The 26,757-nt window shown below is 38.5% G+C and overlaps 1 protein-coding gene across 2 annotated transcripts in view; it reads left to right on the top strand.

Annotated features, from left to right (window-relative positions):
• The first annotated feature begins 460 nt into the window (after positions 1-460).
• Positions 461-26,757, top strand: part of BTAF1 (B-TFIID TATA-box binding protein associated factor 1) — a 42,916-nt gene continuing 16,619 nt past the window's right edge. For both annotated transcript variants that reach the window (XM_069019711.1, XM_069019710.1), the window contains exons 1-17: positions 461-755; positions 9,832-9,955; positions 11,007-11,121; positions 13,523-13,669; positions 15,441-15,604; positions 15,898-16,034; positions 16,686-16,797; positions 18,063-18,131; positions 20,528-20,617; positions 22,659-22,754; positions 22,996-23,172; positions 23,719-23,859; positions 23,977-24,101; positions 25,263-25,383; positions 25,458-25,562; positions 25,799-25,948; positions 26,536-26,678. In XM_069019711.1, coding sequence (XP_068875812.1) covers positions 742-755; positions 9,832-9,955; positions 11,007-11,121; positions 13,523-13,669; positions 15,441-15,604; positions 15,898-16,034; positions 16,686-16,797; positions 18,063-18,131; positions 20,528-20,617; positions 22,659-22,754; positions 22,996-23,172; positions 23,719-23,859; positions 23,977-24,101; positions 25,263-25,383; positions 25,458-25,562; positions 25,799-25,948; positions 26,536-26,678 — 2,030 coding nt within the window. In that variant the 5' untranslated portion in view covers positions 461-741. The remainder of the gene's footprint in view (positions 756-9,831; positions 9,956-11,006; positions 11,122-13,522; positions 13,670-15,440; positions 15,605-15,897; positions 16,035-16,685; positions 16,798-18,062; positions 18,132-20,527; positions 20,618-22,658; positions 22,755-22,995; positions 23,173-23,718; positions 23,860-23,976; positions 24,102-25,262; positions 25,384-25,457; positions 25,563-25,798; positions 25,949-26,535; positions 26,679-26,757) is intronic.

The following is a 26,757-nucleotide window of genomic DNA, read 5'->3' as shown; positions in this document are numbered from 1 at the left end:
GGACAGCGTCTTCACGCCGCAGCACCGGGCATGGACGATGGGCGGCGGACCTCGGCAAAAGGGGGGTGTGGCTTTGGTTCGGCAAGTACCGGCCGCCCTCTCCCGCCGCGCTGGCGGGACAGAAGTGCCACCACCCAGTGGACATGGAATGAAAGCTGTTTACTCCGCATTCTGGTGCTCCTCTTCTCCCCTCGGGGTGCGGGACTGGGGTGTTCTCCTTTGAGTTCGCCCCCCTCCATCGCCGTGCAGATAGAACGCCCCGGCGGAGGCCGGCGCCCCCCCAGCCGGCCCGACGGGCTCCACGGCCGATCCTGCTCAGTGCGGGCGCTGCGCGCTCCCGCCCTCCTTGCTCTTAGAAGCGCTCCCGCCATTGGCTGCGGCCGGGCGCTCTTGCCAATCAGGAAGCGGCTCTCATGGAGGAAGGGAATAAATACAAGATGGCTGCTCATATAAAACCAGGCATTGGGCTTCGCCCCGGCGATGGGGGAATCGAGGCTTTAACCCGCGCTCTGAGGGTCTTTTGCCGCTCCCGCCCACGCCGCCGCCGCCTCGCCTGGGGGAGCGACACTCCGACCGCCGCCGGCCTCTGCCGCGCTCAGCCGCTGCCCGCGGATCGCCGGCGGGGCCGAGGCTGGGTGCGGCGCCCCAGGCCCGAGCGAGGCCCAGTGCCCTCCGCCCGGGCAGCACCCCGGCCCCCCCGTCCCGCCGCCCGCCGTCAGCCAGGCCCGGCTCCGGGCGGCCATGGCCGTCTCCAGGTCGGTGGGAGCTGGGAGGAATAGGGGAAGGAGGACCGGCAGGGGCGACCCGGCGCTCCCGGCTCTCCGTGTGGCCTGGAGGGGGGAGGAGGGGTGCCGCTTTCCATCTCTTTTTGCTTTGGGAGCCTGCAAAGGCCTCGCCGGGGCCGCCCCGCTGGGGTCTGGGGGTGGCTGCGTGCTCCAGCGCCTAGGTTTGCTTCCTGGCCTGGGGTAACTCCCGTGCCCCCTCCCTTCCTCGGGCCGCAGGGGCTCTGCCTGGGGCGTCTCGGGCTGCCTCTCGAATTCGACACCTTCGTTTTGTTGGCCAGTGGTGGCTAAACTTCTAGAGAATAGGAAATTATGATATTGAGTCGCAAAAACTGGCAAGAAACCGGTTTTTTCTTTCAGAGCCCTTAGTTGTAAAGTAACCAAAATAAAACAGGCTTTCGTGGAGAAAAGTGATCAGCGTATTCTGGCTCTGCCTCAAAATGTTGGGCAGTATCTGCTTGCACACATGTGCTCTGGGGTGTGCCAGCGTTTAAAGCATTCACAGATACAGAGGTGTGTCTTAACAGAGCTGTTTTATAAAAAATGCTGAGCACAAATTCCTGCGTTTTTTCTTTTTTTTTTTTTTTTTTGGGGGGGGTGTGTGTGTGTGTATGTGTGTGTGAAATGGGCGCGTTAAGCTTCCTAACAGGATAGTTGAAAGGAAACCATAAATCCAAATTAAGCTTGTGATAGATTAGCTCCAAGTCACGTGTTGGTAGTATCTCTACTTCCAAAGTGCTATCACAAATGTATATTTTGTTTCAGAAGCTGTGTGTGAATAAATTTACAATTCTGTGTAGCAAAGTTGAGGTGTGCACACTTATAATGGCAGTCCACTCTTCATCAAAATTCATGGCAGCAATGCACCTTTTAAGATTTCTAGTAGCAGGTGTTTGATTTTAAGGTTTATAGTTTCTATAAGGTATCCTTTTGTTTTATTCTACTCTTGTTATCAATTTGTTGTATGTTTGTAGTGGTTTTTTCTCATCCTACAAATCTGTCCAGAGGAATATGGAAGTAGTAAGGATTGCTGTAACAAGATTACCGTGTACATTAAAATAAGTAATCATGTAAAATAGAGGAGTTGTCTAATTACATTAGGTCTGGTCAGTCTGCTTAACCAACTTTGCTAATGTACATGTGATATGGGGGCTAACAGGAATATCAAGGTAGAGCTTTTCTGCTGCATGCTGAGGCTGTGTCTGCTGTAAAGGCTGGTTTCCATTTCAGTTACCAAGGCTGCTTTAGTGGAAAGCAGCAGTACAAAGATTTAGTTAATACCTTTTGGGAACTGAAAGGAAAACTAGATATGGCTTATTCTAAGATTCAGCGTGAAGCACAAAAAAAGTTGGTGTGTTAATAATAGTGTCACATATTGCTTCAGATTATAGTTTTAATATCTAGATGTTAAACAATTGAACACAAGGTATAGAACTTCAGTAAAAGTGCTGTAATACTGGTTAGTTGGTACAGAATTGTTCCAGCTTCACATTTTGGAGTGCTGTAACATCTTGACTATTCCTGGTGAACACCAATATTTCTATAATCATAAGAAGCAATAACGTGTGAATTTGGCTTTGTGCTTGTTTTTAATAGAGCAAAGCCTATCTATGTCCCTTTGAAGTTACACAGCAACTCCTGACAAATGGACCTTTCTGCTGCTGGACCATAGGAACACTGATACAGTGTCAGTGCTGGTTTTGTAAATAAAGATACCTTGTCTTCACCTTTTACTTCAGAACATTGAACTTCAAAGGTCTTTTCCTTTCAGACATATTACAAATAATTGTTTGTGTACTTGTGTATGTAACCACATAACTATCTTTTTATGAAAGTTTAGTTGCTCCAGCTTCTGTACTAATTCTGCTTTTCCTCTATGTAGTTACAGTTACTTTTTTTTTTTTTGATGACTAACATGATATTTTATTGTTGAATGCCTCTTTTCTATACAAGTTTGGAGAGTGAGGAAGAAGCTGACTCAAATTAGTCTTTCTCCAAAGCCCGCAGTCCTTGTGGAGTGCATACCAAGCATTAATGTTAACAATAACTTCATTAGGCATAGTTCTATATTGGAACCATTATTTTAAAAATAACTTTTTGGAAGTAAGGGTTGGAGTAGTTTTACATTCTCAAAACAGTAAATTATCAGGTGGTGGTTTTCCCAGGAAAGTTTAGTTTCTGCTCTTTGGCCAGTTGAAAACCTTTCTCAAAACCCTAGTCTGTTCAGGGAGATCCAAACAAACATAGGGAATGCTTTGAAATGCCTCCAGATTAGGTTGAGAATTTGCAGCTTTGGTATTAGTAAGGTCATCTTAAAAGTAATTGTGTAACTAGTTGTGCACTTTAAAAAGTCTGATATTTATGTGGATGTGCTTGTTTGACCAGATCCTGCTGTTACATTGATTGAAGGCCTCCTCCTATATAACATTTCTGTGTTGATGCTCTGGAAAACAGGCATAAAGCAAAACAGTAGATACCTCATACCAGGAGATGTTGCAGAATATTTACATTATATGTGTTCATCTCTTTGGTAGTTTTATGCTGAGGAGACTAATGAATCCCATCCTCCCAAAGTAGGGAGAGGTGGGTGGGAAGGTTGATATTCCTCCTGTGAATGTGCAAACTCACTTGGTAGGCTTTAGCTTCTGTCACCAGTCTTAGAAGTATAGATGAAGTAGTATAATGTTTCTATAGCTAATAAAAAAACCCCCATGTTCTTGATAGTGGAACTGAGAAGGAAAAAAAAGAAGTGAAAAGTTTTGCTTCAGCTTCATTCCTACAAAGTTCATGATCCAAGTGAACAACCACAATGGCTCACTAGTGATCTTTTGAGATACTTTTCCTTCTGAAGTAATACTTCCAAGAGAATGACAGCTCATAGATTACTCAGGCTGGTAGAGTTTCAGTAGGTAGTAAAATGATGATAGTACTTCAGTATCTAATAAAACTTTTTTCCAGTTTCTTTAATGTGTTCAAAGGCATGTCATGTATTATTCTAACACCAAAGTGTTGATGGCTTTCTCCTGGTTTTGAGTGTCTTTGCAGTATGAAGGAGAACCGATGTCCTTTTAAAATATAACAAAATAAGGAAGCTGGTAAGGTGCATTGAGACTAAACAGTTTGATTTTAGTTGGTATATCCTTTTAAGCTCTCCCTGATATACCTTAAAGACAACCTCTTCAGGATATGTTCAAGACAGTTCCTTACTGAAATAGGAGAGCATAACTTGCTGCTCTTGCAACACATTCTTGATTTGATCTGTGTAAGATTAATACTGTTTTCTAGAGTTTTCAGTGGTTTTGTTTACTTGAATTTGTGTATGACTGGTAATATGTAGATTAGGAACCTAGTTTTTATTTTAAAATAAATAATGTTGAAAGGCTGGGAGACTAAAGCTCCTGTGAACTAAGCAGGCCTCATCTATTGCTTTCAGTTTTTGAGGTGTAGGGCTGTGACTTCACAAGAGCAAGTGGCTGCACTGGCTGGCATCATTACTTACGTAACATTTCAAAATGAATACTTCATCAAAAGTCTCTTATGTGCACTGTATACCTTTTAGAAATGTTTTTTGGGGTTATCACAGACTTCCACTATAAATAATATAGCTTTTAGCTTCTTTAGAAGCTGTTACTTCATGGCTGCTCTTGCGTGAAAAGCAGGAGTTAACCTGAGCAAGTATGTGTTCACTAAAACTTAAAGGCCTATGTCCAAAGCATTAGATGTTCTATAACTAGTGTGCTTATGGGAGTTCAGACTTAAAAGGGGGGTAGAATAGTGTAACTCTTCTCTTGTTGGTGGAGATTAACTTGAAGACCAGAACATTGGACTGGCTTCTGTGCTGCTCTTTGTGGGGGGGCTGATACAGTTATGGGAAGGGGGGAAGCAGAAGTAGTGTGTGCACTGTTGCCCAGATGAGATAGAGCACTCAGTTTCTCAGGCACACTTTTCTAATGGACTGAAGTGAAAGTTGAAAGTCAGATAAGAATGCCAGCGTGCTCCAGCAGATGGAATTTGAATTGTCACTGAGGTGCTCTCCTTGTAACTTACTGATACACATCTTGTATTAGTCTGTCGTGACAGCTGTTTGAACTTCCAATTTTTTCTGACAGGTTTTGTAATGTAATTGATCTCATTTTGGGGTGCACTGTTAGTTGTAGATACATATGTAATAGTTTGCAAGTAAAACTTGTACAGCATAAAGTTGTAGATAATACATGAAATATACAATCTGTATGGAATTGATTGTACTAATTTTAGCATTTGGTTGGCTTCCATATGCAGTATAGAATACTGTGACCCAGTGTGGTCGTGGAGCTGTTTTTTCATTCCGGATGTTCCTTCAGCTGCTGTGTAGGAAACAAGATTTCTTCATTGTCCACAGTCCCACCGCTGTAACTATTGACACACCTAGGAGAAGGAAAATCACAATCCTTTCTTTGTCTATCATCGCACTTCTGGGTTTTGTTCTGAATTCTGTTGAGTGGCTTTTTCCTCCTACTGGCTGATGGTATATTTGGAAGTTGCTTATTTGATTACTTAACCATTCATGTGAGCGAGTGTTTAGAGCTGACCAAGCTGGGATTTGACCAAATGATGAAGCGACAGCAGAGGACTGTCAGGTCAACAAGAAAAGCTCAGACTCTGTTAGTATTTAGGTTGAATTTCACCCATGTCAAGTCTAAAATTTAATTTAGGGATGTTTTCAAGGTGTTTGGGCTATTTCTGTACTAAGAAATAGTGCCTGGCAGGAAGTTTCTGGATGTTGAAAATACCAACTCCTAAGAGTATTCTCTTGCCTTCTGATGGGTGCTAGCTAGCAGCTTTTCAAAGAGCTCTAGGCAGAGCTTGACATTACTGTTCCAGGGACTGTGCCACTAAGGATTTTTTGTACAGTCACACAAATTTAATGGGCTGGAGGATATGCTAAGGTAGTTAAAGGTGTTCATACTAGATGGCCTTTACTATTAGAGATTGCTCTCTAGACAGTTAAACATGCTGGTACACAGAGATGTAAAGTCCAAACAGATAATTTCACAGGCAGCAGTGATCAGTTCACTGTCCCTTTTAAGCCTCCACTCATTAAAAGCAACAACTTGGAAGTTTCATCATCTGAAGTCCTGTGGGGACCCAATCCAGTCAGAACACTTACACTGGGACAGTTGGGATCTTTATACAATTCAGCTGCACATACGTTCTTCTTTTGCAAACATTTTGAAAATACTGTTGCTAGCACCTGTATCTTGACATTAATTAACCAGCTACTAGCTTTCTAATGCCTCTGGAGCTGAAGGGCTTTCAAATCCACATCATTCAGTTTCCACAGGAGTGCCATATGGTTCACTTTGAATAGTATGACAACAGTCCCTAATCAAATGGAAATCAGCCCTCTCTTTGGGGGCAGCAGCAAAGAACTGCAGATCAGCATAAAGAACAGAACAGGTCGTTTGTTGCAGCGTTTGCCTCCTGTGCCTGGGTGAGGGTCATGTCTAACTTGGTTTAATGCTGAGTGTGCAAAACTGGTGACCAGAAGATGGAATCACTGTGGTGCCTGGAGAGTGCCACCACTTAGTTGTGGTGGCTCTTCTGTAGGTGAAGCATCTCAAATGCTACTGGATGCCTGTTCTTAAGCACCTGCATTGATGTCTGTGTCAGAAGCATTTCTTATGGACTGTGTCAGTGTAAAAGGTGTTTCTTAGAAGAAAAAGTAGTTAATTTGAGTGGAGTGCTGATCATAAGAAACTTTGAGTTGTTGCTCCCAGTCGTGTCTTGCTGATACACTTCAACAGGGACTAGAAAAATCTTGAATTTCTAAAGTGAGAGGAAGAAATTATTTACTCTTTGAACAAGGTAGTGCTTTGTACTGAGCTCATATGGCATGAGTTCACATCAGGGTTGTATATGGTTGCTGTCCTGTTGATGAGATGTAGTTGACATGGGATTGGAAGACAAGAGAAGGATCTAAACTCATTGTTTGTGAGTTAAAAGTGAAGAACTTTGTATTTTTAAGTTCTGATTACAGCAGTTAAGTGCAGAAAAAGTAGTTTTAGGGATATATTTAAGTTTTAGTGTGCATTGGTATTTAAATTTTCATAATAACTTAAAATTATTTTTCATAATAATTTATAAACCTGTTTTTGTTTTTAATCTTTTTCTTCCCTTGAATATTCCTTGTGTTTCTCTTGATTGCTTGTGTCTTCTATAGGTTTACAACAATTTTTTGGACAGAGCTGAAGTATTTCATAAAATAATTTAAAATTTTATCTGCATTGTAGAGCATCTCTCTACCACATTGCTTCACACTTCTAGGAATGATGTGAGGCACATGGTGCCCTGCTTACAGCACCGTCTGGCATGAGGAGCAGAGAACCACATGCCACTAGAAAACTTAGTTCTCTTTGGCTTTAATAACTTGTTTAGACTGTTAGTTTGCTCTGAGAATGAAAACCTTGTCAGAACTTAGGAAACTTCTTTTCAAACTGCACGTACTCAAAACTAATTTGTTCAGAATTTTTAGTGTTTTTTTTTTTTATTCTCAGTGGAACTCAGACTGAAAGCTTTAGTTTACAAAAAACCAACTAGCACTAATGATCATAGACAGCTTTTTCAGTGCTACCCATCAAACTCATGCAGAATTCAGGCTCTGCCATATTCTGCTGCAGCAACACCAACACGTAATTTGAAAATCTTAGTAGCTCCAAAATACTACCAGTTTGGGAATTTTACATCCTCCTGCAGGAGGAAAAGAGAATGATTAATGTGACCAGGACTACTGTTAGTCAGATGTTGTTGGCTGTATTTGCTAATCCTGTTTCCATGTATTTTGCTGGAGTTGAAAGCTGAAACCTTCCTGTAGTGATGTCAGACAACTGAAAGGGGTTTTTTTTGTTGTTTGGTTTGCATTTCTGTGTAAGTTAAGCGTATTACAATTTAATAAATTACAGACCAATCATACTGTAGGTTTAAAAAAACCCCAAACAAACTGTATTTTGTAGCTAACAAAGCTTCAAAAAGTTGTGGGTTTTAGGAGTGAAGATGTAGTGTTGTAACTAAGTCTGGAATTCAAGTTGAGTTTTTGAGGGGTGGCTGACTTAGTGGTTTCCTCCTGTTTTGACACATGAAGAGTTCTAGCTGAGGAAGTGGTCAAAGTTGCATATTGTGCTTGACTTTGAGATGAAAAAAGGTAATTTCATAGTTAAAGGAGTGTGTGGTACTAGATGGCAAACTTGAGTATGGAACACTGACGTTTCACAGAGGTGAAGAATGAAAGGAGTGAGAACAAGAAAGCTGGAGCAAACAGTGCTTCTTCTGAAAGCTGCCATGCTTTATGTTGAATAATACTGACTGCTGCAAATCAGGTTGGGTTATTACTGTCAAAAGCACTAAAGAAAAAATACTGGCAACTAATGAGGTACCTAGTATGTTTCTCATGACTAGTCCACTATCAGTGATTTGGAAGAGTTGGATCTCTAAAGCTTTTTTCTCCTTAACTGTCTAATCACACAAAGCTGCTGGATTAGATACATCTGGGGTTTAATTTTTGTGACTTTAAAACAACTTACTAAGTAGTAAATCATAGCAGTTGAAACTCTAGTTTTATCTACAGAAATTGAAACAAGCTCACCTATTTTAGTAGTAGGAAGAGATTTATTTCTAAGATGGCAAATATCAGAATTGTCTAAAAAATTAAAATTATTTTAAATACTTTGAGCTAGAATTTTTTTAATCTAATGCCTCCAGTTATGAGAGTGCTTGGGTTTTGGGATTGCCTTGGCCCTGCACTGCAGTTTCTATTGTGTTGTGCCATGTTGTAAGGTATACTTGGGATTAAGTGCAATTTAAGCATGCCAAAGAAAATACAAAATCCAGTGATGCTGGAAAGGGGTTTTGGTGATTTTTTTCTTTTCTTTTTAAATTATTGGAGCTAAAGTCAAAGGCAAATTGTGTGAAATGTAATTAGTAGGAACAGACTAACAGGGGCAAGGCATTTGTCCTTTCCTGTGTGTGCTCAAATCAACAGTGTGTTTGTGAAGACAGGCTGTTCAGGGCACCTATATCTTTATTTTGCCAGGCTGGTCTAGGTGAGCTTCACTATATAAGGTCTAGTTTTGTTTTGTTGCATTTTTTGGAGGAGTATTTTTGTGATAAGGCTGGAAGGGGCAGTTTTGATTGCACTGTGTGGACAGGTTCTAGGTTCATATTCAGTAATAACCTCATACTGTCCAATAACTAATGGATAAACTTGGCACTCTTTAGAGAGCTCTAATCAACCCACTGATAGTGGAGGGAATAATGAACACTTGTAACTTCACTCATAGATTTGAGTATCTAGATAGTTACCATGTAAAAACATATGTAAAGACAGACTTTATTTCTCATTCAGTAACTCTAAACAAGAAATAAGTGAACTGTTCTACAAATAGATGATTGGAGTCTTACACTAAATACAGCGTTACTGTGGAAACAGATCTGCTGGTTAAATCCCTGTGTTTTGTGGGAAGGGCAGAAGTATCAGATGATTTCCAAGCTCTAAATACAACAAGACGTTTGGCTTTATATATTCCAGGTAATTAGGGGGAAAAGATGTGTAAAGTAAAAATTTGTCATCCTGGAGAAGCATAGTTAGGTGTTATAGATAACGGGCTATGTTGTCAATAGAAGTGATAATGCACAATAGGAGCAGCTGAGCCCTCTGCTTTTTCTGTCAAGTAGGGTTTGATGATCACTTACAACATATTTATGCTTCAAGATTGAAAATATTCTATCACAGAACAAAGACAAAAACAATTAATTTTTTTATGTAACTAGATTTTTTTAACTAACATTTCTTACAATTACTCTTTTTTTTGTTACCAAATTAAATGTGCTTTTAGAACAACTACGCTTACTATTAGAAAAGTAGTACATTATTCACCCTGCCAACTGACAGTCTTCAGGCAGACATCTCTTCTGTTTGAGTTACATAAACTGAAAAATGTGGGGGAATATTAATAGAAAAGGACAACTGAACTATGAATAGTATAACTTTTCGGTTTTTGTCAATCACATTTAGGCTTGATCGTCTCTTCATTTTACTGGACACCGGTACAACACCAGTAACAAGAAAAGCAGCTGCACAGCAACTCGGGGAAGTAGTGAAACTGCATCCTCATGAACTGAATAATCTCTTATCTAAAGTAAGCATATTTGATTTTCCCTAGTACTTTAATGGTGAGAATAAAACTAGTTTAAAGGGGTGTGCTTCTGTGGGAAGAAGAAAAAGCATAGCAGTCTTGTGTTCATCATAGGAGACTAAAGAAAATAAGGGGCTGCTTCTGTTAAAGGTGCTGTTCTGTCAGCTTCTGAAATGGTTGCATAACTGAGGTTTCACTTTGCATTGAGTATTGATATTCAGCATTTGCTGTAAGTTCAGATCTTCTATAAAGAGAAGCTCTACTGCCTTATAAAGATTTCTGTTCTTGCCTTTAAAGATTATTACTTGTGTGATAAAGCAGTAAAAATATCAGAGGCTGCATGTCTTTAAAAGGGCTGGAAAGTGGAAAGAGTTTTCCATTAGTTTGAGGCTTCAATCTGGCCAAGTCTAGTAAAACCACCAAAAATAGTCTATATCTGACAGGTGGAGATGGCTCAGTGACCTCAGTTCTGTTCTTTTTGAACAGGTGCTCTCATGACAATTGATGCTATCAACAGAGTGGCCAAGAAATCATGAATATCAAACTACTTTCAGAGAAAGAAATAGTTTTTCCAAATGTGTGACATAGTGATAAATTAGTTTAGAAGAGCGTATATTGCTTTAAGTGACCCATGTCGTATCTCTTCTTGGGTTAAATGACTTCGGGGTTTTAAGGTCTGTTAATCAAATTCAACACTTTTAGAAAAAAAGCCAGCAACAAGCCAACCAACCAAGCAAAAAAATAAAAATATGTGTCAAGCCTTGTTCGGTTCCTGGAGGAAACCAAGCTTCAGTTTAACTGATTGGGCTAAATATATCTTGTAAAGTCTTAAGGTCTGGCTCTGGAAAGCGTTCTGCTAAGCAGTGAGCAGTATAGAGAAGGCTGTTGGCATTTCTTGGTTTTTCTTGTCCTTTGGGGCTTTTTTTTTGTTTTGAATGTTGTATTAATCCATAGATTAAAGTAACTGTGTTTTAATAGGGCATAACAGCTAATGGACTTTTTTGGAAATACATTTTAAGGAAATACTTACTTACCTATTAATCTCTCCTTAAAGGTGTTAGTGTACTTAAGAAGTACAAATTGGGATACTCGTATTGCAGCTGGCCAGGCTGTCGAAGCAATAGTGAAAAATGTACCTGAGTGGAATCCAACTCCAAGATCAAAACAAGGTGCTCCTTAAATTAATTATGTATAACTCATTTTTATCTTCTGCAAATTGTCTGTGATATGAAACTTTTCAAGGCAACTGTGTCATTCTGGTTTTTTATGGGCATAGACTTTTATTTGCATGTAAGTTGTTTGGAGCAGGGTGCTAATAATGCCAGCATCATGGGTTCAGTCCCTGTGTGGGCCACTCACTTTAAGAGCTGCACTTGATGATCCTTCTGGGTCCCTTCCAACTCAGACTATTCTGTGATTCTGTGAAGTAGGACTGTAAGTAAACCTCTTCGGCTTTAGATGTTCCTGCTCAGTTGTACCTGACCTTTGTTTCTTCCAGAATTCCTGTGCTTGTGCTTTGTACCCTCATAAAACTTTCATAAATAAAAGGAATAACTAGTAAAATGGTAAAGCATTTAATCAATCAACTTTGTCATGATAGTTTGCAGAAACTCTTCTCTTCACTGTTCCCTTACTTGGAGCACCTTTCTGAGGGAGGTGAAAGTCTGTTCTGTTATTTTGCATCTGAAATCATCATGTTAGGGATGTTAGTTTCCTTAATTGTTGAGTTATGGACTAAGTGATTTTGTCCAAACCCACTGGTACTGTCTATGTTCACAGCTTTGTGGCACAGGTTCCAGAAATTCAGTGACTTGTTTAAAAACAGGCATACATACACTGCCTAAAGCAGCAACAATGAAACTTACATCTGTTTGAGATGATCTCATATTTGTTTCACTTAGTGCCTCCCAATTCTGTTGTTTTGAATTTGACAAGCAAGTTCTGCATTTTCCTTGTACATTGTCTTTATTTTTGTAAACCATCATACTTGCTCTCCTCCAACAACTTCTCTTCATATTGAAGAGTTGCAGTCTCTTCAGTCCTTCCTCATGAGACATCTGCTTTGTCTTTTTAATAACTTTCTCTGTGCCTTCTCTTACTTGTGTCCTCCTTGAGATGCACAGAACTCCACACATCTTACCTACATCTCTAGAGTACTGATACTTAACACATAGTGACAAAATGATGTGCTTTGTCCTGTCATCAGTGTCCTTCCTGATGATACTTTGTGGTCTGCTCTGGCTTTTCCTGCTCAATAAACAGATGAATACAGAGAACTATCAGAAATGCCTTCAAGATTTTTATTGAATGTTAACTGCCAGTTTTGAATGCAGTGTTGTGTAAGCATGGTTTAGGTTATTAATTTTACACCTTAAGTGCTTCCTTCCCCATTAGTCTGTTCTGAGAGTCCTCCTTGGATTCCTTAGTGCCATTGTGATTTCGGGCTACCCAGAAGTGCTTAGTGTTACCTGCATGCTTGGAGAAGAGTGCATTAGTGACTGTCTTTGATTAAGAGAATTGGTGCCAACACTGATCCCCAAAGGACTCCAGAGCTAACTTATATCTTTCAGTTTTAAAAGGATGTTCTCCCCAGTTCTGTGCTAATGTGGTTCTTTTGATTTATTTTTTCATATGAATCCTTGCCAAAAGCTTTTACATGTTTTATGTTCACTGGATGCTCTTTATCCACTTGTTGCAGCATTCTAAGGACATTGATAATCAGGCTATTGAAAGGTGTTTTTTTCCAGAGCACATCAGGGAATTCAGTAAAATTAAATATTTAATAATTTCATTATAGAATCATAGAGTAGTTTGTATTGGAAAGAACCTTAAAGATCATCTAGTTCAACCCCCTCTATCACAGGTGGGAACTCTACTATTGTATACTCTATCTTACCAAGGGTAGAAGTTCATTTCACTTGTCTAGTTCCAAGGATTGCTTCTAGCATGCCTTTTGTACATGGAAATTGGGCAACCTGTTAGTCTTAGAGTACAGCACCTCTTTTAAATGCATTGTACACTTCTTGTACATCTGTCTACCAGATTATTAATGAAATTGAAAAGATAATTGTGTGCTTGAGAAAAAGGTACTGTTTGAGAAGAGCTCACAGCCAGGCTTCAGCAGCCCTTGGTAGCTGACTTTCTTCCATACCTGTTTAGACCACTCTCCAGCTCCCCTACTTTAGATGCTTGGCTGGTAGGGATACGCAGTAGTGTTGGTGTGCTACTTGTGATACTATTTGTGAGCCATGTGCAGTTCAAAACTGTAAGCTGGCCAGATGTGCACATAGAAGGCCTAGTGGTAGGTCAGTGTCCCAAGATTTTAAAAAGCTAAAGTTATTGAGAGAAGAACATTAATTTTTTTTTTTTCTACTCAGGTAAATTTAGTGATCTATTCCAGTTGTCCGTGTGAAAATGGAGCCTTTATACTTCATGAATCAAAATGCTGTATGTCTGATGATTTTTTGGAGGAGAGAAATTACTTCTTGCTTTTCCTTAATCTTCTGCCAGAATTTTGAACAAAAAAGTTTCATCACGTTGTCCTTAATATTATTTTTATTTCCTATCTAGAACCAGGCTCAGAAAGTCCTAATGAAGATTCGCCTTCAACAGATCGGTTGCGTTTTGACAGATTTGATATATGTCGGTTGTTAAAACATGGTGCGTCTCTTCTTGGATCTGCTGGTGCAGAATTTGAAGTCCAAGATGATAAATCAGGTATCTATATTTTACTTGCAGACAAGAAAACTTCCTGATTTGAAAAAGTTTGTTGTGGCAGTATTATGACTCTAACCATCCATGGATTCTCAGAATGCTAGGAAATAATGACAGAAAATATTCCCTAACATAAGTTTTTTTACTTTTTCTCAAGTTACACAATTTTTAGGGAGGGGGTGTATTGTTTCTTTGGATTTTTGCCTTAACCAGATTACTGTGTGTACAGTGGGGAAGAAGGAGTGGAAACCTGAAAAAGCAGTATCAGCTTAGACTTAAAGAGGGGCAGGCACTATCACCACTTTTTCTTATCTAAACAGTGTTCCCACATACAAAAGTAGGATGTGGCTTATTTAAAAGCTTGAAGGTTTCAAATATAGAAAGACTGCATGAAAAATAGTGTGATAAGACTGCCGAAGTTGGAAGTTTCTGTTTCAAGTGACTTGTCTAATATTTTTTCTGTATTTTTTTAGCTGAGAGTTGGTTTATCAGTGTAATGGCACTGAATTATTTTAATCTAAGGTATTTTTTTCCTATTACTGTACTTCCCTGCTCTTAATTCCAGGCCATCTACCAGTTTCTGCACAAAATTAAGTGATGCTATAGATAGGAATCTGACTGTGTAGCCCTCATTCTTTGTTCCCTGTGTGTGATGGATTCTGTCAGGGTACACAGAAGATCAGTAGCTCAGCAAGGAGCAGAACCTGTGGCTGCTGAAACTTGAGCAGTGTCCTGTCTCTTCAGGCTGGCTGCTAATTTATTGCTTGCCATCTTTTAAGCTAGATCAGTGAAGTGGTGTACAAGTTTCACCTCGTCTAATGAAACCCAACACTTCAGTTCTTAGAAGCCTGATATTTATCCCAGTGTCATATGATTTCACATAAAAAGCTTTAAGAAAGAAAATAAGAAATACAGTATCAAAAAATGAGAAAATGGAACAAAAAGCTTTAGTTGCTGCTTTTTTTAACTCATGGGAAAGTGTACATTCTGCTTTCTCTTCTGTGTTTTGTAGCAGCTTCCCTTTTCAAGTAAGTAGATGATGTGAATGGACATAATGTAACTAAATAATCTTTAGAATTAGCAGTCTTCAATAATTTTTCCTAAGATGATGTTATGAAAGGAAAAATATTTTATAAAGAATGGAAGTTGCTTGTATTTGCTTGTCAGTTAAATGCAGTTTAAAATAACATGCTGGTATAGATAATATTTACTATTAGTTACTACTCAACCTGGTGTACACCCCAAAATCCTGCCTATATCGATCATCTACTTAAAAGTTTGTGCTGATAATTCAAAAAAAAAAAAACCACCACCACAACACCAACAAACCAAAATAACAAAAAACCAGCTCCTCCTGACTGGTTTCTGTACTGTGCATGTAAGGAGTGAAGTCTGACAACCTTACCAGCTGCAAGTTTTGGGTTGTTCAGAGGGTTTATTCTACTTGGGTGCTAAAATATTATATTTTTTATGTAAATGTAGGTGCTCCCAAAGTTTAGGTGTTCTTTAGTTAGTGGTGAGACTTCACACATTCTTGAGGTGGCATCTGTTCATTTCCAAAATGAACCTTGCTTGATCACAGTTTAAGTACTTGTGTAGTTCCAGTAGCAGAAAAGGTCTTCCTGGGTATCAGTGTGATTTGTTTTAGAAGGTTGTTTTAGCCAAGTACAATTTAATCCTGTAAATTTCGGCCTCATTATGAACATTGAGCTAGTCTTCAGTAATATATCTGATTGTAAATCTGACACATCTTCTTTTAAAACCTTTTTTTAAGGTGAAATTGATCCTAAAGAGAGGATAGCACGACAGAGGAAACTGCTGCAGAAGAAACTTGGCTTAGATATGGGTGCTGCAATTGGAATGAATACTGAGGATCTGTTCAATGATGAAGATTTGGACTATTCTCCTTCTTCAGTTTTACTAGTAAACAAACAACCTGTAGGTAAAACCTTGCGCTATTTGACTGCAAGGAATAATACAGTGGGTTTGCTTTATTTGAGCTTCTGTGGTTATAATATTTGTATTTTAAATAAGATGATTGGCATCTAATGTGGTGTATGCTTTGGCCACCTGAGTGCCTACATCCCATAGTTGCTTGTTAGTATTATTTGATGTCAAACTGCTGAAATGTTTGAAATGGAGGGTTGGGGAAGTTGAGAGCATTGTGGGTTTGAAAATTTTTCAGGACTTTCATTGTAAGAAGAATTGACAATGAATGACTTTTCTTTCAGACTCTTCAGGCTGCTGAGTTAATTGACTCAGAATTTCGAGCTGGTATGAGCAGTAGACAAAAGAATAAAGCCAAAAGAATGGCTAAGCTATTTGCAAAGCAAAGATCCAGAGATGCAGTGGAAGCTAATGAGAAGAGGTATAATACTGAACTGGTTTCCTTTTATTTCAGTTAAGCTGGGATTGTGATTTGATTCATCTGTTGAGAAACTTCCTACAGTCTTTGCATCTTAAATCTCTTATGTGCTAATTGTGCTGGTGCTGAAAAGCTTGCATGCAATGCTTGTTCCCAGTAGAGCTCTATTGAGGACTGAGCTTCAGAGGCATCTTGACATAATGGGATGCTACAGCTGAAATGAGTGTTTTGTCCGTGTTATTAAATATGGCTTGAGAATAATGCATGAAAATGAGGGATGTTAAGATGATGAACAACTAAAAATTTAGGATACAATTTTCTGATGTGTTCTTCACTGTAGTTTATAGTGGCATATTATTGTATCTACTGTGTTTATAAGTGGTGAACAAAATTCCTGATCTTATTTAGGAATTGCTGGATTTCTTGGAAAAATCTGAGACTGATTGTGAATTTGGGATGACATTCTGCTGTCTTCTCACTGCATTTTTTTGTTTTTACATGTAAACTTACCTATCTTGGCTATTCCATGGTGTTAAACCTTTTTGTTTTGTATTCTTGCCATACTTTATTGTATATGAAGACTTCAGTTGTAGATGTAATTACTTCCCTTAAAGCATACCTCCAGTTCATAAACATGTACTTGCTCCTTCTCAGCAATGATAGCACTGATGGGGAACCAGAAGAAAAGAGAAGAAAAGTTGCAAATGTTGTCATCAACCAACCTGCCACAGACTCAAAAACATTGGTAGAAAATGCTCAGGAAGAGGTATGATGTATTGTTCTGCTGTTAGCAGGAATGATCGTTCAGTTTGTTAGCAGAGTAATTTAAAACAAAATTCCTTCATGTGCCTAAGTTCTTTAGTCATTGTAGCATGCAGGGAAATGGAATGAAGAATGTCACTGCCAGCTTACTTTTATACATAATGAAGCAAATGAGCTTCTAACTGTGTTACAGCACTGAGGAAGAAAACACATTTAATCCTTTGGTAGCAGTTTGTGACCCAAATGAACACGAGTAGGTGGCTACAGGTGTCACACCTGGGTATTAAACTGGAAAACTGTGCTAAACACTTACATGGTAGGATTACAGTGAGCCACAAATAATTTGATCTAAATGCTTATTTAATCTTTATTTAATCTTTGCCATACTTTAATTAGCACTTAGTTCTAAATTAAGCCTATCTTTTAATAGTTGAAGATTAAAACAATTACCTTAGTCTTGGACAAAACTGCATTTGTTTCAATAGACTGAAAAGCTAAAAATTAGGAAATGCTAAGCCAGAATATAAGAAGGTGCATAGAAGTTTATTTGAGAAGACTTTATCTAGGTACGTCTGTATTCTACAAAAATAGTTTTCCAGACGTAGTTCAGTAATTAAATTTTTGTTTGTGTAAAAATGGTTGGAAAACTAATTTGAAATATTAATGATAACTACAGGCTGAGTAGCTGCTGGTTGCTAGCTGCCTTTCAGTTGCTCTGTGTATGTGATGATGTAAACTTACTAGTGGTAGTAAAAATTCCTTTCCACAGCCATGTCATTTTCCTTGTAGGAAATTTTGGGATAGTGCATATGCTTTGGTTTTCAAAAAGTAGAATGTGTTTTGAAAAAGGTGCTGTTTATTACTGGATTCATTGACCCAATTTCATGAATGAGACTTGTCTATTATGTTCTTTAAAGGCAAAATTCATAAATTTAAAGGATCACTGGGTAGAATAAGAAACTTTGCTTAATTTTCTGCCTTAGGATGGTTTGTAAAGGAAAGGGGAATTCCACAACATCAAAATCAATTCCCATAGAGGAGAGGTCACACTGTTAACAGAAACTTCATAAACTGCTTAAGAATCCAGTGCCAGTCAGCAAAGTTTCTGAGCTGGGGAAGAAGATTGTTTTTTTCAGTTCTGTCCAGTGATGAAGATAAATACTGAAGCTTTTGGAGTTTTTTTGTATGCCTTTTAAGTATATGAAGATAACAATATAAGAAGTGTTCATGATTCCTTTCTCTTTTAATCTCAATTTTTTATGGATTTAGGCAAATGAATGGCCTCTGGAAAGTTTTTGTGAAGAGGTGTGCAATGATCTCTTTAACCCTTCTTGGGAGGTAAGGCATGCAGTATTTAGGGTGAAACTATAAATTTTTTGAACAGGGCTTCAACAGAAATGCAGATATTGTATGTGTAGAACTTAAGAGAATTTTTCTAGATATCAAAACTTAAATCAATTGTGCATATAGATTACACAGCCAAGACAGATTTGCTTTTAACAAACTTAAGTGTTTTTTTAAGACTCATTTAAAGGGAAATGGAAAACAGATGTGGAATGTATACTTGAGAGTGGGAAAGCTATGAAAAACAGTCATTATATAAATGAGAATTATGGGAGTATTGAAATTCAAGCAAAATAAAATCACATCAATCTATGGTTAAAAAGATTAAGCAATTAAAACAACTTGGATTCATCAAGACTTTGAGGAATATTATGTGAATCTGTTGCTGGCAACAGTGGCATGTTTGTCTAAAGCTAAGCTAGTAGAAAAGGGAGGGAATCAATTGTTTAGTAACTACAACAGCTATATGTTTGGTTGCTTAGACCACTTATTTTCAAGATTTAAAACTGTTCTACTCATCTTTTTATTCAGTCCTTATACAATTTTCCACAAACTTTGGTAGAAATTTCAGGTAAAAATATGAAGTAGCTGATAATGATTTAACTTCCTTGTGCAGAAGATGGACATAACTGTTCTCAACTAACTTCATTTTCTTAAGTTGATCTTTTGAAAGGTTAAATATTAACAGCACCTCTAACATCCTTATGTGTATCTGTAGCACAGTCTTGGTGATGTCACTATGGGCAGAGCCAACTTGCTTTCAGACTTGGAAACACAGAGATAGATCATATGCAGCCAGCACAATTATTTTGGTCCCAGAAAAAGAAAAATTATATTTGTGTGGCACATCACTGCATCTGAGCTAAAAAGCCTCACCTTACTTGAAAGGAGGCTGTTTGCAATTGAAGGCCAGGTCCACTTGTCTTCTGGTACATAGACATTCTCATAGCTTTCTTTGTACATTCGATATACGGCACATACATCTTAATAAGGGAGGCAGATCAATACAGAGTAATTATTACAGTGTGTTCTGGGTGAAAAACAGGTTAACCTGCCTCAAAATGTATGTTTAAAATGGCTCTCTGGCAGCATTTTGCAATGTCTAGAGGTTGCCTGGGTGACTTCTTCAGACTGCTTGCCAAGCTTACAGGCAGCTGAAGTCAGGCAGGATGAATCCTACTACTGGTATTTCCTTTATACATTTGTGTCTTGCTGGTTTGTGTTTGCAGAAACTGAGACATTAACTAGCAAAGTCTCCTTCTTTTGACTTGTAAAATCTAGCTCCTCAGCCATCTTGGACCAAATAAATTGTTGGTGCATGAGCAATTAGGATTTTAAGACTAGACTCTGGCTGGTTTTTATTGGCTTGCCTGTAGCTTTAACCAACAGCTGCTGATAGGGGATGTGTATGTTTGCATTTCCTGTAAGGTATTCTGATGAAGGGAGGAGCTACCAAGTACTCCGTTCTACTTGTTACTGCCATGAAATGAAATGCAACAGTTTTCTGCTAGCAACAAGCATGTACATGAACTGTTCTTAAAAAAATGAGTTAGTTCTTTTCTGACTTATGTAAAGGCCTCTCAGCGAGAACCTGGTTCAAAACTCTGCTTTTGCAACTTTGCGTATCTGTTGAGTGAGCTTTTCTTGAGAAGCCGATTCCTCGTCCAGTTAGGTATCAGAAATACCAGAAACATGTGTGTCTGTAGCACACCTTTCTACCGGTGTTTTATTTCCAAAACTCTTCCTAGTGTGTTCAGCTGTTCATGTTTGGTGAGAATATGCAAGTGTCTATAATTTGCTTTCCCATATCGCTTGCTCACTTATTTCTAAAATCCAGTCAAGCAAGGCAGGTTTGCAAGCTATGCAGAATAGTAATTCCCAGAAATTTATTTTGCAGACTCCAGAATACTCAGTCAGGATCCAAACTCTGCTTAAGAAATACAAAGAGTTACAGAGAAATATTAAACATGAAGTGTTTGAAATTACAATAATGTTGATTTGCTTTAGATTTATAAACTTAATAAAAATATTAATATATTCAAATTTCTGTGATGACTAGTGCTATGCTAGCATAGTGAGGTAAAAGTAAATGAATGTTGGCTGCATTATTGCAAATATCATTGCATGTTAGAAAATAGAAGCAGTTCCTGATTGCTTCTGTTCCTAAGCTGGTAAATACTTGGGAAAAAGGAGGTTAGTCTTTGGACAGGTGAATATTTTAATATGTGATTTGATCTAATAATTCCCACAAGTCTAAGTAGTAGTACTAATTCTGCAGCTCTTGAAATATCTCTGTTAAGAATACAGTAGTATTATTTCAGTATTCAAACATGGGTTTTGTCTTGTGTTCCCTCATATTTTAAAACTGACTTTTTATTTTACTTTCCTAGGTTCGACATGGTGCTGGTACTGGACTGAGAGAGATACTTAAAGCTCATGGTAAAAGTGGTGGTAAAATGGGAGATAGCTCTTTAGAGGAGGTAAGTTTCTAGTTATTTAGATTTAGTATGTTGCTTAAATGAAGTTTAGAAAACAGACTTCTTAAAATATTGAACTTTGCAGCAGGTGTGAGATGTGGGGGAATAGAAAGACTTTTCTGCTCAGAATCATCTGAATGACGTCAGTGTATGCACTGACAAAGCATTCTTTTTAAAAGGCCTGTGCAGAACCCAGTACTACTGTATAATTAGCTATTAATGTGTTGGTTATGTATAAAGTTATTAAACATTAGCTTCCATGTTAGATTATACTATTTTCAAGTCCTGGTAAGGCTGTGCTGAAACAAAATTGACAAGTTGGTTGTTTAGTAGTGTCTCAGACCATCTAACTCTACTTGTTTAAATAGTAAGGGGACTCTATCAAACTGCCTCTCTTTATTATGAGAAAAGGAGTTAAAATAGTCTTTTTAAAAGGAGAACAGTTATAAAAAAATATCCTTACAGTAATAGCTTGTTTACTAATAGTGAATTTCATCCAGTGTCCTACTGACTCGCCTGCTGTAGAAGCAGCTGGAAGAGCTTGTGGCTTAGAGTGTGGAAGAATGAGATGTAAATCATGAATGTGTTCTTCAGCATACTTTGTAAATAGGGAAAGCAAAAACCTCTCTCTCCTTGCTTCCCTGTAGAGTAGTATTTGTTCCGTGGAGATGGCAATAATAACATAATCTATAATGATAAAATACCTTAAGCCTTTTCTTAACTAGTTATGGAAAGTGTACTCCAACTAGCTTCAAAGCCTGCTGTGCATGGCCTATGCTGGGTATAATTATTTGGCATTTATGGGAATATGAAATCTGTAATATGCTTTAAGTTTTGTTCACTGAAAGGGTAGCTCTCAAGGGAGATGGTGACCTAGTAGGCAAAAGAGTGGAGATGAGAAAGATGATGCCTGAGCAGTTCTTTCTATGGGCTTTCTGCTCTGGGATAGAAAACTAAATTGTTGGCCTCTAACAGAGGCCAGAGCTTCAAGATGAGCTTTGTTAAATCTGGAGGAGATGGGACTGAAAAAAAAGTTTCTTTCACTGGGTCTCCCAGAGTGAGGTACTGCTTTATAGTTTGTTTACTTGTAAATATGCTTCCAACATATTAATTGACTTGCCTAGGATGTGTTGCTGTTTGTCAGTGTAGATTATCTGAATGACTTTACTTTGTGTGCTATATAGGAATAAAATTGTGCACCTTACAAGGTGCTCTCCAGCTGTTGTATTTTGACTTCAGCAGGCAACTAAGCATCACATAACCTCTTTCTCACTCCCCCCTCTGATAGTATGGGAAGGACCATCAGGAAAGAAGTAAAATTCATGGGTTGAGAAAAGAAAGGTTTAATAATTGAAACAAAATTAAATATTGCAATAATAGTACTAATTGTAGTAACAGAAATAACAGTAATGAAAAGGAGAGAGAGAGAATTAAAACCCAAGAAAAAAAATGCTGCACAATGTAATTGCTCACCACGCACTGATCAATGGCCAGCCTGACCCCAAGCACCACTCAGCCCCTTCTAGGTACCTCCCCCAGTTTATATACTGGGTGTGACATTGTGGTGTGGAATGTCCCTTTGTCACCTGTCCCAGCTATGCTCCCTCTCTACTTGTGTGTATGTCCTCATTGGCAGAGCATGAGACACTCAGAAGTCTTTGACTTCAGGTCAGCATGATGTAGCAGCAACCAAAACATCAGTGTGGTATCAACATTATTCTTATACTGAATCCAGAACACAGTACTGTACCATCTACTGAGAAAAAAACCTAATGCTGTCCCAGCTGAAAGCAGGACACTGCCCTTTTATTAAAGGTACTGTGTCTTTAGAGAAGAAAACAACCAGGTTATGATGTTTATGGTAACCCAGGTGAGTTGAGTTAGTGCTCATTACTTGGCCTTGACTGTCTGTGCAAGAGGACTATATTGAGTCAGTGTGAACATTTGCTGTCGTGTCTTTTACAGATTTTAGCTAAAGTAAGCATATCAGAAATGCTTTTGCTTTACGAATAAATATAGTCAAGGTATTCAACTTTTCTTACAGATGATTCAACAGCATCAGGAATGGCTAGAAGACTTGGTTATTAGACTTCTTTGTGTGTTTGCACTAGACAGATTTGGAGACTTTGTTTCAGATGAAGTAAGTTTAAGTTACCTTTGCATGAACAGGTAGGTCAGCAGGCTTCTGCAGGAGATAACACTGCAGCAGCTTGGCTGTGCCTTGTGTAGTGCTACTGTATGTGCCTGTTATAACTGCTCACAGATGCTTATTAAAAAGTAGCTGATACATAAACTTCACCTTGTTTGTATAGCAGTTTGGTCATCTGACTCTCTAAGTCAAATTTCATATAGAAGTATCTGTTTTATTTACTTTTTCCTAGGTAGTAGCACCAGTACGTGAGACTTGCGCTCAGACTTTGGGAGTAGTATTGAAACACATGAATGAAACTGGTGTGCATAAAACTGTGGATGTTCTCCTGAAGCTGCTTACACAGGAACAGTGGGAAGTGAGACATGGTGGTCTCCTAGGAATAAAGTATGCTTTGGCAGTACGTCAGGTAATAACCCTCAAGGCAAACTGGAGAGAAGTTCAGATCAAAAATCTCTGCTCAAAGTAGAGGATGTGGCGGAACAGTAGATAGATGTGATAAAGCAAGTTTGCTTGCTCTGCAGTCTGCTGGGTTGAGATGTGTGACTGCACTTTTATATCCATGCTGCAAGTATATAGTGAATCTGCACTGTTGTAACTTGATGAGTTACTTGCAGAAAGCATTGTAAATAGAGGATGTGCCTGCCTGCTCTTGGTCGTACTCTCCTACGTGAGGTAACAGAGCAGAGTGTTACAAGAAGCTTAGGCTATCTGTGGTGGTATTCTGCAGACACTCAGCTTTGTTTATACCAAAATCAAGCTGACTTACAGTTCATTAAATTTATAACCTGTGTTTAATTTCATGAACGGTAACTTAAAATATTTAGATTATAGTCTTGGACCTGTACCATCCCTTTGAAAGAATGGAGTTCATTCACACACTTAGAGTACATCTTAGTTGATTGGATCTTTATAAGCTTTTCAGCTTTAAAAATGCTTTTGATCTTTTTGGCAGGACATGATCAACACTTTATTGCCTAAAGTGTTGCCTGCAATAATTGAAGGTCTGCAAGATCTGGATGATGATGTCCGAGCTGTTGCTGCAGCATCTTTAGTACCAGTAGTGGAAAGCCTGGTCCAACTTCAATCTCAGAAGGTGACTGAACTGTTAAAGTTCACTTTTGGTCTAAGAGTAGAAAATAATACTTAAAGGCAGCACTGGTTTGGGTTTTTGGATTTTTTTAATGATAACCTCCTGTGCTTATTTGTGTAGGTGCCTTTTATTCTTAATACCTTGTGGGATGCACTTCTGGAGTTGGATGACTTGACAGCTTCCACAAACAGTATCATGATCCTTCTTTCATCCCTTCTGACTTATCCTCAGGTCCGCAAATGCAGGTAACTTTTCAGTTAGTATTCCTTCAGTACTACAGGTTTGAGTGTCTACTTATTTTCAGATTGGAATTACTAGTTTCTTTCAAATCACATATTGAGATGATTATTTAACCCAGTATTTTAGTTCTACTCTGTTTTTCCCTTAAAGTGAAGGTTAATACAGTACTTCTATTTTCATTACATTAGTGAAATGCAACAAAGGAATTAAGAAGTGTACTAGACATGGTTTATATGTGACTTTTTTCCCCCTTCTCTCTCCATTCATCTTGGGTGTTTTAGTAAAGGGTATTTGCTCCACTTGCATGGTGGTCCTGCCCACAAACATTTTGTTAGTTAACAAGGAGCAGACAAACTCCAAACGAGACCAAACTGTGTACATTAAAACTGTGTACACATTCATGAACCTGTAGAACTTTGCTATTGGAACAGTTCTGAAGAAAGCTACAAACATAAATTCACATCAACAGTATAACCAGTCATTCTGTGACTGGTTGATGACACTGCCTAGTTGCTATCTCTTTGGGACTCTGACAAATCAAAGGAACTGCATCTTAGTATATTAAATTTTGCATAATACATGTGGTAAACTCACAGTATCTGCACTTAAGGTAGATGCTGTATGCATTTGATTTTTCTTATCCTGTATGATTGGCACTGCTGAAGGTGGTGGTTGCCCAAATCCAAAAGAAGAAAGAAGTTTTGTTACTAATGCAGTCTTTATTTCAGCACGTACTACTTGCATCAGTTGATATGCCAGTTCATGAAAAAAAGATGCAAGCTTGTTTTTAATTATTTGTAAAGTTGTAAGTGCCTAATAGCAACTTCAGAACAGAAACAGCCCCTCCTTTTTTCTAAACAGTTGTACAAAGCCTAAAGTTTAATCTGGGAAAAAACATGGTAAAAATACATGCTTAAATTGACTAGTTCTCTAGTTAAAAAAACATCAAACCAGGATTTTCCTGAAAAAAGATACCAACTCAAACTTTTTCAAATATATAAGCTGTAGTAACTTGGTCCTTCACTTAGAATCACCAAGTATATGCAATAATACTTTCCTTTCTTAGAGCTTTCTTTTGGATAAAACAAGCATAAACAAAATTAACTTTGTGTGTGTGTGTGGTGTTTTTTTTCCCATCACTGCCTCTACATCTCCCTTTCCTGTAGTATTCAGCAGTCCCTGACAGTGCTGGTCCCACGTGTGTGGCCATTCTTGCATCACACGATATCTTCTGTGCGAAAAGCAGCACTGGAAACGTTATTTACACTGTTGTCTACCCAAGACCAGGTAAGAATTAGTTATTAGTGTCTTACTGTGATGCATTTTGGGATATGCTTGGTCATGTGATATCCTTGTTTCAGAGTTCTTCAACATGGCTGACTCCAATTCTGCAAGACATGTTGAGGCACATATTTCAGTTTTGTATCTTAGAAAGCAACCAAGAAATTCTGGATCTTATTCACAAGGTATTTGCATGACTTACCACCTAGACATAGTGCTTGTGTATTCTGCTCTTTCAAATCCTCTGTACTTCCATGCAGATGAAGAATAGTGTGCTCATGTTAAATACTTCGCAATTGCCCTGTGTGATGCTTTACTATAGAGTGAATGAGAGAGTGTTCTGCAGTTTCTCAGCATGTATGTGAGCTTACGTAGACCATGTATAAATTTGTCATGATTTCTGCTGTGGTTCTTTCCCAAGGTGTGGCTGGAACTGTTAAACAAGGCATCTGTACAGTATGTTGTTGCAGCTGCTTGTCCATGGATGGGAGCCTGGCTCTGCCTAATGATGCAGCCATCTCATTTGCCCATTGACTTAAACATGTTGCTGGAAGTAAAAACCAGGTCAAAAGTAAGTGAAATGTGACCTCACTGACTGTTCTGAGGAAAGTAGGAAATTGCTTAGCTTTTATACAAACCACATACTAAAGCTGTTAGAGTGGCATGGCAGTGCCTTTCTACAGTTCTACATGTAAACTGTCTTACAAGCTGCAAGTCTGTAGAGCAAAAGGGTTCTTGTCAGGTTATCCATGAGAATTAAGTTCTGCTGTGTAGCACTCTGTGTGGCTACTTTATAAAGTCTTTATTTACATGGTTCCAAAGCCATCTGTTTGCAGGACTGAGTTAAATCCAAAAGCATTGTGTTATTTATGAAAACATGCTGAGAGAGGTTTCCTTTTTCCTCTGTGTGTTCATCAGCTGTATCTTGAGTATTAACCTTAGTATTATAGTGAAGCAATATAGCATACATTTAATTGGACTACAGAATGGTGTTAGTGGGGAGATGATTTATAAGTATTGACTACTTTAAGAAGTCTGTTACCCAAGAAGTATTCTCTTAGTTTAACTTTTTCATAGTGTGGTGGTGATTTGGAATGTTATGGAATATTAACTCATCTTTTCATTACAAACACTTTCAACCTCTCCTTTATTCCATAGGAAAAGGCAGGTGCTAAACTGCGTCAAGGTCAAACCCAGAATAAGGAAGTGATTCAGGAATACATTGCTGGGGCAGACAGCATTGCAGAAGATCCAGCAACCAGGGATTATGTTGTCATGCGTGCTCGGATGATGGCAGCAAAGTCAGTTTACTAGAAATATTAAAAGCAATATATATTTTCATAATATATAGTGGTTTTGCCAAAATCTCATTACTATTTT

The sequence above is a fragment of the Aphelocoma coerulescens genome, chromosome 6 (assembly GCF_041296385.1).
Source record: "Aphelocoma coerulescens isolate FSJ_1873_10779 chromosome 6, UR_Acoe_1.0, whole genome shotgun sequence".
Classification (NCBI taxonomy): Eukaryota; Metazoa; Chordata; class Aves; order Passeriformes; family Corvidae; genus Aphelocoma; species Aphelocoma coerulescens.
The sequence above is the reverse complement of the archived record's forward strand: the minus strand, read 5'-3'. Positions and strand labels throughout refer to the sequence as shown.